The 10,573-nt window shown below is 40.6% G+C and overlaps 3 protein-coding genes and 1 long non-coding RNA gene across 4 annotated transcripts; 3 read left to right on the top strand and 1 right to left on the bottom strand.

Moving 5' to 3' along the window:
* Positions 1-875: 875 nt before the first annotated feature.
* LOC104819808 lies at positions 876-1,761 on the bottom strand. The gene is made up of 3 exons (XR_772873.1): positions 1,657-1,761; positions 1,287-1,411; positions 876-981 (listed from the first exon to the last, which is right to left on the bottom strand). It is a non-coding gene; the product is annotated as an uncharacterized LOC104819808 (long non-coding RNA).
* Positions 1,762-2,228: 467 nt separating this feature from the next.
* LOC104819809 (heterodimeric geranylgeranyl pyrophosphate synthase large subunit 1, chloroplastic-like) lies at positions 2,229-3,792 on the top strand. The gene has a single exon (XM_010550065.2). It carries the CDS (start codon positions 2,438-2,440, stop codon positions 3,563-3,565), a length of 1,128 nt encoding a protein of 375 aa, XP_010548367.1. The 5' UTR covers positions 2,229-2,437; the 3' UTR covers positions 3,566-3,792.
* Positions 3,793-3,949: 157 nt separating this feature from the next.
* Positions 3,950-6,833, top strand: LOC104819810 (pentatricopeptide repeat-containing protein At2g01390). The gene is made up of 2 exons (XM_010550066.2): positions 3,950-5,431; positions 5,716-6,833. The coding sequence occupies exons 1-2, from the start codon at positions 4,711-4,713 to the stop codon at positions 6,720-6,722; spliced, it is 1,728 nt and encodes a 575-aa protein (XP_010548368.1). The 5' UTR covers positions 3,950-4,710; the 3' UTR covers positions 6,723-6,833.
* Positions 6,834-7,412: 579 nt separating this feature from the next.
* Positions 7,413-9,561, top strand: LOC104819811 (calcium uniporter protein 2, mitochondrial-like). The gene is made up of 2 exons (XM_010550067.2): positions 7,413-8,060; positions 8,910-9,561. Exons 1-2 carry the CDS (start codon positions 7,479-7,481, stop codon positions 9,327-9,329), a joined length of 1,002 nt encoding a protein of 333 aa, XP_010548369.1. The 5' UTR covers positions 7,413-7,478; the 3' UTR covers positions 9,330-9,561.
* The last annotated feature ends 1,012 nt before the right edge of the window (positions 9,562-10,573 follow it).

The following is a 10,573-nucleotide window of genomic DNA, read 5'->3' on the forward strand; positions in this document are numbered from 1 at the left end:
AATCATTTGCAGGCAAAACGTTTTAGTTCATCTTAATTATCACATATAATTTTCTATCTTCAGAGAGCAGAAATACCAAAAAAAAAATTATTATACAATATTTATATCTCACCTTGTACTTTTCGACAGTATTTGAAAGGTTCCGTCAAACTTCTCCGACATTAATATATCTCTTGACTTCTTTCTCAAATTCGCCATTTTTCTTCCACCATCTCTTCGTCTTTGTGGACGGACATTTTACCCATCAACTATAAAAAAAAATTCAAAATATCCAAAAGCATTGTGGGTTCGACTGGTTGTACCGCAGCGGTTGCGGTTGCGGGTGACAGTGTTTTCAAAACGTTTGATAGCGATTATAAATGATTAGTATTGACTGGTTGAGAAGTTGTTGTTAGTACCGATTGCGGGTGGGTGCAGTTAGAAGTGAATGATTCATTACGGTTGCGGTTGCGTTTTGATATAAATTGTCAAAAAAATATTATTTAAAAATAATTTTTTATAATAGTTTTAATTAAATTTTTCGTATAATTTTATTTACTAAATTTATAATAATTAAATAATAAATTTAAAATAAAAATATTATCAATTTAATTTATTTTCAAGTAAAAAAATAATTTTATTATAAAAATTATTAAAAATAATCATTATTAAACCTAAAAATTATACTATTGTATTTTTTTTATTAAAATATAATACTAAAAAATAATATCAAATCATAACACTAAACAAAATCATCACCAATATATATATTAATGTTTTATATAATTTCTAATAAAAATATTTTAGTTTTTTTTATCAAAACGCCGGAAACCGCTATCAAAACGCAAGTTGGAAGCTGCGATTAGAAAACACAAGTTTGGTTACGGTTGCGGTTGGTTGCGGTTCAACCAGTCAGTTTTTCAATCGCCCGCAACCGCCAGAAATCGCAATCGCTCCGTTTGCGGGTGGCGGCGGTGCAACCAGTCGGCCCCTGTATCTTCACTAAATCAAGAAGGAGTGCTTTAATTTATGAATCTCACGAAAAAGTCAGTGAGAACAGAAAAAGAAAAAAATTCAAAGAAAATAAATAAAAAAATTCAGATATAATTTAAATCTATGGCGTGCTATGAATCAATTATAATTTGATTTAAAAAAATACAAAGCTTTAAATATAATTTAGACCTTAATTATTAGTATTAGTATATAAAAAATTAAAAAAACATAACACATGTCACTATCTTAAGAGGAATGTACTTATATATATATATATATATCAATAAAGAGTCTTTGATGGTAATCCCATTTACCTAGAATTTCTGATTTTCTTTTGACGGGGAAGATATCAATCTCGTTGTCTTACTGCTTGTCCGATCTTCTCCAGAGAAAACATGTTTTGGATTTAATTCTTGATTTCTGTTGTTTTCTTTTCTTTCTGAAAAATCAAGTTGAAGAATATGAAATCATGGTTATATGCCAAATAACATGAAATCTAACAAACTTACATGTGGGCAATAAAATACAACATGTACACAATTAAACCAAAAAATAAATGAATCAACTCTAGTACTCTAAATTGGAATCACAGTTCATCTTGTCGAGAGCTGCATGCTCTTATTTGCCGGTTATAGCAGAGCAAGTCAGAGAACTGTATAATTTTGATAGCTTTTTGTTACTAACCTGGTGTCTCATGTATTGTCCGGAAGAGAAAAAAAATAGAGTTTCTAAAAAATCTACAAGTATGGAAGTTTACATTCTCTAATAGTCACGACCTTGACGTAACAAAAAAAAAAAAAAGACTTTTAATGTTTCACGCTCAAAGAGAAATCAAACACATATTTTGGCAAAAAAAAATCTACACATGATTTATATAATGTCAAAGATGTTCAGTTCATCTTCTCTGACTCCTCAGACTCTGTGGTTAAATGCATATCGAAGGACATTTGATTCTGGCCATTAATCTCCATAACTTCCCCCTACTTTTTAGTTACGAAATTATTATTTCTATGGACAAATTGAGATTTTTTATATTTTTAAATTAAAAAAACACGTATCACCCTCTTCTTAATCACTGTATTTTTTATATATAAAAGATCTTACAATTACTTGGGATTATTTTAATTTTGTCTTTTATACATAATTAGTATCCAATGCTTATATTTTGATACGGTTAATCAAAATTATTTTTCATGGAATTAAAAAATAATAGTTATATCTACTTATAAATATTGTGTAGAAGACAAGACCATCATCTCCACCACTCGGCCCATTCCGTCCAAAAACCCTATCTGTTCCACATCCACTTCAATGGCCTACCTATTTCTTCTTTCCCTCTGCCTCCATTTTCCTCTGCCAATTAAATTTATTTTCTTCAGATTCAGACATTTTTGTGTCGTTTAAGGCGAGGAAAAAAAAACTTTCCAGGGACAGGGGAAAGACGAGCAAAATTCAAGGATCGGCCATGGCTTCTGTGAATCTGAATTCGTGGGTTCACCCTTGCTCTTCCTCTTTTATCAGCCGAGCGAGAAGACGACCCAGATCCATACCCGGATCCGGATCTGGGTTCGGGTCTGGATCCTCTCTCAAGAGCCTCTCCGTCGTCATCGGGTTGAAGCGCAGCGTTTTGACCGTCGTCTCCTCCGTCGTCATCAGAAAAGACAGCACTCTCCGGGAGGAAGAAGATAACCGGAAATTGGCCTTCGATTTCAAGTCCTACATGATCGGTAAGGCCGAATCGGTGAACAGGGCTCTCGACCTAGCTGTCCCTCTTCGCGAACCCACCAAGATCCACGAGGCGATGCGTTACTCTCTTCTCGCCGGCGGCAAGAGGGTGAGGCCGGCGCTCTGTCTCGCTGCGGCGGAGCTAGTCGGTGGCGAGGAGTCCGCCGCCATGCCCGCCGCGTGCGCCGTCGAGATGATTCACACCATGTCCCTCATCCACGACGATCTCCCCTGCATGGATAACGATGACCTCCGCCGCGGCAAGCCCACCAACCACAAGGTCTTCGGCGAGGACGTCGCCGTTTTGGCTGGAGACGCGCTCTTAGCCTTCGCGTTCGAGCACATGGCGGCGACGACGGAGGGGGTTTCGCCGGCGAGGATGGTTCGGGCCGTTGGGGAGCTGGCGAGGTCGATTGGGGCTGAAGGGCTAGTCGCGGGTCAAGTGGTGGACATAAGCAGTGAAGGGTTGAAGCAAGACGACGTCGGATTGGAGCTTCTGGAGTTCATCCATGTCCACAAGACAGCGGCTTTGCTCGAAGCCTCGGTGGTTCTCGGGGCGATAATGGGCGGAGGATCGGACGAAGAGATCGAGAAGCTGAGAAAGTTCGCCAGATGCATCGGGCTTCTGTTCCAGGTCGTGGACGACATCCTCGACGTGACGAAATCGTCGCTGGAACTGGGAAAAACCGCGGGAAAAGATCTGATCGCCGACAAGCTGACGTACCCGAAGCTGATTGGTCTGGAGAAATCGAAGGAATTCGCTGAGAAATTGAACAGAGAAGCTCAAGAACAGCTTCAAGGGTTCCATTCCGACAAAGTGGCGCCTCTAGTGGCTCTGGCCAACTACATTGCCAACAGACAGAACTGATGTTCGATTGATGTGGTCGGCATCATGATAATATATATATATATATAGGGGGGTTTCTCTGAGTTTTATTCCCGAATAATCCATCTGGGATATATATATATATAGATGTGCCCGAACAGTGTTGAGAGGCACATCAAGTATGATGACAACAGGGGAAAAAAAGGATGTATTCGACTTCCTAATGCAATAATTCTTGGACAGAAATAACAGAGAGTAGATTCCTGGAATTGTACTTCCATAATCATATTGTTGATCTATATAAATTCGTATAATGGGTTTTGTATCGGATGAGATCCATGCTGAAAAATCCGACTGATATGTTCTCTCACAGTGGCAGAGCACCTCCTTATTTGCAGATCTTGAGGTTGAAGACGAATCATCTCTATAATGATGGGCTCTATGTATGTCACGTGCGCAACACAATCTGATCCTGGGATCTTCGACGCATCGACAATGGAGTAGGGGATTGGCCCATTCAGGCTGAGACATCTTGATTATTGTCTGCTCACATAAGTTAAAGGGAGCAAAATCGAATCTTTCTTCTCTTCTCCTCTGTTTCAGAGAATCTTTAGCTTTTGACCCTTTCGATCGCTGTCCTGAATCCTAGATTTTCCTCTCTGATGTCCTAAATACCGATCTCTTTAAATAGTCTGCATCATCTGGTCGGGATTCGAATGGCTAGACCTAAAACAAGTCTCGAGGTTTAGCTTCAATGTTCATGCCGTATGCAAGGATTGCTTCAGAGATTTTTGAAATGCTGTCACCTGAGAAATCAGAACGTGATCATCTTGTTCAAAGATTAAAAACAATGGTTTTGATTGATCTTGTCCTTGAATTCATGTGGTGATCAGGATGGAGATGATGTCTTGACGATGGTGGTGTAAAAGCTATATGCCTGGAGACGATGGAAGACTGGTTTCCTCGTACTTTGTCTGATTCAAAGAAACTGCTACGGATCTCCTTGAGTTATTTCTTAAGAAGAGGCTTTTGTAAAAGGTTTATTAAAGATATAAGTATGGTTTCTGTGTTGCTATGGCGGAAGTCTCTCTGTGCAAAGGGCATGGAAAAAAATGATCCTTTTTGAACCCTCGAAGCTATAAATACTTACGGTTTTCATGGACGATTGATGATTTACCTGTGAACCCATGCGTTCCTCTGCCTTCCTTCGAAACGCCGGAATCGCAATCCGCCATTGCCGGAGCTCTGTTTATCATCTTCACTCTCCAGCCCGACCAAAACCCAAAACCCCCAACACACGATTCTCCCAGAGACGGCAACCAGACAAAACCCAGTTCCCAGAACAGAGGATCTACACCAGAGACGTCGTATCCAACATCTACAAGTTCCTCAAGTACTCTACTTGGGAATCCGCTCAAGAACAGCTCCGAAATCTCCGCATCAGATGGGATTCTCACATCATCAACCAGGTTCTGAAAACCCATCCGCCGATGCAGAAGGCTTGGCTGTTCTTCAACTGGGCTTCCGATCTCAAAGGATTCAAGCACGACCATTTCACTTACACCACCATGCTCGATATATTCGGGGAAGCGGGTCGGATCCAATCCATGTTCTTCGTGTTCGAGCAGATGAAGGAGAAGGGTATAAGGATCGATACAGTGACGTATACATCGCTGATACACTGGGTCTCTAACTCCGGCGATGTCGACCATGCGATCAGACTGTGGAAGGAGATGTGCGATAATGGGTGCGGACCAACGGTCGTGTCGTACACTGCGTACATGAAGATACTTTTCTCCCATGGGAAGGTGAAAGAGGCGACAAATGTGTACAAAGAGATGTTGCGGTCGGGGATTTCTCCGAATTGCCATACTTACACTGTGTTGATGGAGTATCTTGTCGGAACTGGTAAGTTGCCTTCCCGCTGCAAATTTTCCAGCACACCAAGTGTTTGTTGAAATGTTTAATCGAAGGTTCGTGGTCAATGTGAGATGAAAAGTAAAATATGAAAACTTTATGCCCAAATGGAGTAGAAGCAATCATCCTTAACAGCAGCCAGATCAAATCCAATGATTTAAAGGTTGTAACTTGGATTTTATTTTCTGGGTCCTGAAATGTCGTGTTTGCAGGATGATGATGATGATGATGATGATGATGATGATGTTGTATTGGTTATTTCTTTTGATTCCCAGGAAAATGCGAGGAGGCCCTTGACATTTTCTTCAAGATGCAAGAAACTGGTGTGGAGCCAGACAAAGCGGCCTGCAACATTTTGATAGGGAGAGCCTGTAAATCCGGGCAAACATCTGTGATTGATCAAATTCTTCTGTACATGAAAGAGAACGGTCTTGTTCTTCGTTACCCCGTGTTTCTTGAGGCTTTGAACGCTCTGAAAGCCGCAGGTGAAAATGATGATCTTTTGAGAGAAGTCAATCCCCATATCTCTGCTGAATCTGTAAGCTCCGATGCCATGGACGAGAGCGTTGATGTTGAAGCTGAAGATACAGTAAGTTTAGAAAACGGAATTATCGGGTTTGTTCTCTTGAAGAAGCAGAACCTGGTTGCAGTTGATGTTCTACTGAACGATATGAAGGATAAGAACATAAAGTTGGAGCCTTTGATCGTTTCAGCCATTGTAGAATCAAACTGCAACAATGGCAGAACCGAAGGAGCGTTATTGGCCTTTGATTACAGCGTCAAGACGGGAATTCGTCTCGAGAAGACAGCGTATCTTGTGCTAATAGGTAACTTGATGAGAAGAGATGGTCATACCAAAGTGGTAGAAGCTGTCCAAGAGATAGTCAAAGCGGGATACTCGCTCGGTCTGTACAATGCAGCAATGTTGATCCACAGGCTCGGGTTTTGCAGAAGACCTCGTTTAGCTTCACGGGTTTTCGAGCTAATTCCCGAGGACGAGAAGGGCGTCGTCACTTACACCGCGTTGATCGGTGTGTATATCTCTGCAGGGAGTACAAAGAAAGGGTTGAAGATATATGGAGAGATGAGACAGAGAGAGATCAGGCCGTCACTTGGGACATACAATGTTCTGTTGTCTGGTCTTGAAAGAGGAAATGATTTCCAGAAAGAAGCAGAGTCTTTGAGAAAGGAGAAAAAGAGTCTTGTCTTTTCTTGCCGTTTCCGGGAAAATGTCACCGTCGATGAGAAAATATGCGATCTTCTCTTTGCCGGATATATGTAAGCCCTAGTAGTGTTTGTTATACGAGTTCCTCGTATATATTTTCATTTTTTTAGATACATAAATTTTCCACTAACCAATTTCAGTTTAAATGCCATTTAGAGTTCGATTTGATTTTTACTGTTTAAAAAAATTACTATTCCGTTTTTGTATTGAATTAAATCAATTTGATTTCTATTTAAATTTTATTTTGATTTTTATTAAAAAAAATATTTGTTTCTAATTTTTAAGACTATTTTTATATTGAATAATAATATTATGTCGGGATTATGTGATAGGATCATATAGTTATCCTACACCATCGACCACAATGTGGGCCCATCTTTGTCCCCTCCGAGAAGTTTGCAACTGGTGGCGGTTTTACTGTCCACGTGTCATTTAATAACTGGCTGTAGTTGAAGAACTCTTCAAATATCCATTTTATTAGCGAGATCGATTAACAAAAATAGGTATAGTTTTCATATGATATGATCGGACGGCTCCGGAGGCACCGAATTCCATCCGCCTAACCTATCAGAACACGTGTACGGTCTGGAATTAACAATATCTCCTAATTTCCCGCGCAGAAAGAGTTGCATAAAACGAATATTCGGGATACAGTTGAATTTATCGTGTTTGTATCAAAATCTCGTTTTGAATTTCTCGCCTCTGAGGGCTAGCTATCCTGCTATATAAGCCATTATATCGCAGTCGTTAACGAAGCGTGTTTTGCGATATTATATATTCAATCTTCAAATTTTCTCTAAGAATTTTCTGGCAATGGCGATGAGGAAGCCATTGATGCAGCGTCTCTTCAACATCTCGAAGATGACGTCGCAAAGTCTCATGAACTGTCGTATATCGTCGTCTACGTTGGCCGTGAGGACTCGGATTCCGAAAGATCCCAGCGAAGCCGACATCGCTCCGGAGCCAGGAGACGCCTTTGTGAACCGGAGGTTTCTACACCAGAGCGCCATGATCCGGCCGGAGATTCTGAAAATTCCGATGGGAGGGAATCTCATGGATAAGCTCCGGGAGATGGATTTGCACGGGGAACGGATACGGTTGGATAGACTTGCTCCGCCTATGAAATCCGCCGTGGCGATTTTCGATGAGGAGGAGGAGGAAACGGCAGGACTGACGGTGGAGGATGCGAGGAAGCTGCTGAGAGCGGCGCAGATCGAGGCCGTGAAATCGAGGCTGACAGATACCGGGAGAAGCTGGATTTCGTACGCGGAGTTCGTCGGCGTCTGCGGAGAAGCTTGTTCGGATCCTGATCATGGATCGCAGATCGCTAAGATCCTGGACGATTCCGGAAACGTCATCGTTTTGGGGCAGTTGGTCTGCCTCAGGCCTGATCAGGTAGTTTGCTCGTTTTCCTGACCTTTTTTTCACCATTTGGAATCTTCATCTGCAATTTGGTGGTTTATCTCTGTGATCTCTGAATCTGCAGCTATTGGATACAGATTAATACATTAGTTTATACCGACGTCTATGACCTTGAGTTGAGAGAGAGGAAACTCTCTGAAAAACCTAGGTTACCAGAAAGTTTTCTTTGATTCGATTATGATCTGAAATCTACCGAATACTAATACGGTTTTTTACGGGTGTATTTCTTTCTTGTGATTCAAATTCAACAGGAGATTGAAACCTCTGTTACCAGAGACCTGTAGGAGATTCTCCCAGTTTGAGATGGTGATAAAGAAGATCGATTTCTACGGAGACTACAGCTTTTTTATCCGTTCAAAACCTTGGGTTGGAAAGGCTGACACTGCCTTTTCATCCCTTGATGATTTGATCCCTATACCCATATGAAAATTTACAATAAGTGAGAGCTGGAAAATCTTTAGGTTATATGATGGGTCACAAACTAACAGTGTCTCTGATCATTGGGCAAAAATGCCAGAAAGGGATTTTGGGTCGGGTTATTCAGGGGATTGGTCGTTCTCTGCATTGGTTCCTTGGTAGTAGCTGAGCTTAGTGAACTAGTCTAACCATGAATTTGGGGAAGAAGTCTGTCTTGCCATTTAAGTAGGTCTTTGATCATTGGACATGAGGATTGGGCTGATTCACTGACCAGAATCCATCGTTAACATAGCTGTGTTCTGTGTGTTTGAGTGCTAATTCTGTCCAAAAATAAAGCCCGGAAGAGGGAGTCTTGTTTTACACACAAGTTTTTTTCTTTTGTTCTTTTCTCTGTGTCCTGCTTAGGTCACGAAATCAATTGAAGGGCTGCTTCCTCTTCCTTGTCTACACAACCGGAATGACCCCAGAAGAAAAGAGCTCGAGGATCTCGAAGGAAAGAAAGCCGTGATCGACAAGAAAGCCCACGCATTGGCTCGGAGAGAGCTCTGGTCTGGTCTGGTTTACTTGATTGTCCAGACCGCAGGTTTTACGAGGCTCACGTTCTGGGAACTCACGTGGGACGTAATGGAACCGATCTGCTTCTACGTCACGTCGGCTTACTTCATTGCGGGATACGCCTTCTTCCTCACGACCTCGAAGGAGCCCTCCTTCGAAGGGTTTTACCAGAGCCGGTTCGAAGCCAAGCAGAAGAAACTTATGAACCGTTTTGAGTTTGATGCCGGGAGGTACGAGGAACTGAAGAAGCTGTTTCCTCGCAAATTTTAGGTGTCTTATCTAATGGATTATTGATTACCAGATCGAAACCATGATCATGATAATGGTGTCTGACTGAAAATTTTGAAATTTCGATATTGTAGTAACCTTTTTTCTTTTGTTTAGCGTAGGTGCGGCTTTTGTAACAATCCTGTAAGAGTGCTTTCTCCTTTCCATTTTTTTTCCGTTGTCCGTTGTAATTTCTTTTTCCGTGATCGTGAATGACCGATCCAGACGTGAATCATGGCTTATTATACGTAAAATACAAATGCAGTAACAAAATAAATTTAAAAAAAACAGATAAACAATCTGACATATTAACCAGTTTCACCGTACATGTCAAAGCGGTGATCTATGAAGTCTGGTTGGCCGGGGAAAAAAAATCAAAGTCTTAATATTATTTAGTATTTTTTTGGTGTTTATAACTAAAAGCCCATATTATTGGACCTTTTACAAACTAAAGCCCATAACATTGAGCCTTTTATTAACTAGAAGCCCTTTTTGGACTTTTATAACTAAAAGCCCGTATTATTATACCTTTTTTACAAACTAAATCTCATAAAATTGGGCTTTTATAAACTACGAGCCCATATTTGGGTCTTTACAACTAAAAGTCCATATTATTGGACCTTTTACAAACTAAGCCCATATTTTTGGTCCATTTATAAATTAAAAGCCTATAAAATTTGATCCATTATAACGAAAAGCCCATTATAATAATTTATTTATTTATTTTTGTAAAGTTTGTAATTGTCCCTCACGGAAATCGAGGAGATTACTAAAGGCTAGAGAATTGTTTTCAAAGGAAAACCAGATGACAGTCACAAACAGACTGCAACTTTCACCAGGGCTCAAAGGCGACAGATTTCTTTAACGACAGTTCGATACTTTTGATTTCTTCCATTGTTTGTTTCCTTTGAAGTTTCTTGAGATTTAGGGTTCTTCGATGCGGTTTACCGCTGCTATCAGCGTTCGATCGATCGAATCCACCGTATAGGTCAGTGATTTTTCATCTCTCTCTGTTTTTTTTTTCTGATTGTTTGATCCAGATTTTCGTTCAATTTCGATGCGCTACAGCAGTATTTTATTTTGATTTTCCGACGAAGAAATTGTAGATGATTTTCGTTTCCATTTTCACTGAGAGATCTAGGGTTTTCGTGGCGGATTAAGCCCTGTGATTTCGGTACGCGGCCGTGTTTACAGCACTAATTGGAATTGTAGATTTCTAGGGTTTTAGCTTATTCGCGTAATAATCG

The sequence above is a fragment of the Tarenaya hassleriana genome, unplaced genomic scaffold (genome assembly GCF_000463585.1).
Source record: "Tarenaya hassleriana unplaced genomic scaffold, ASM46358v1 Cleome3, whole genome shotgun sequence".
NCBI classification, from domain to species: Eukaryota; Viridiplantae; Streptophyta; class Magnoliopsida; order Brassicales; family Cleomaceae; genus Tarenaya; species Tarenaya hassleriana.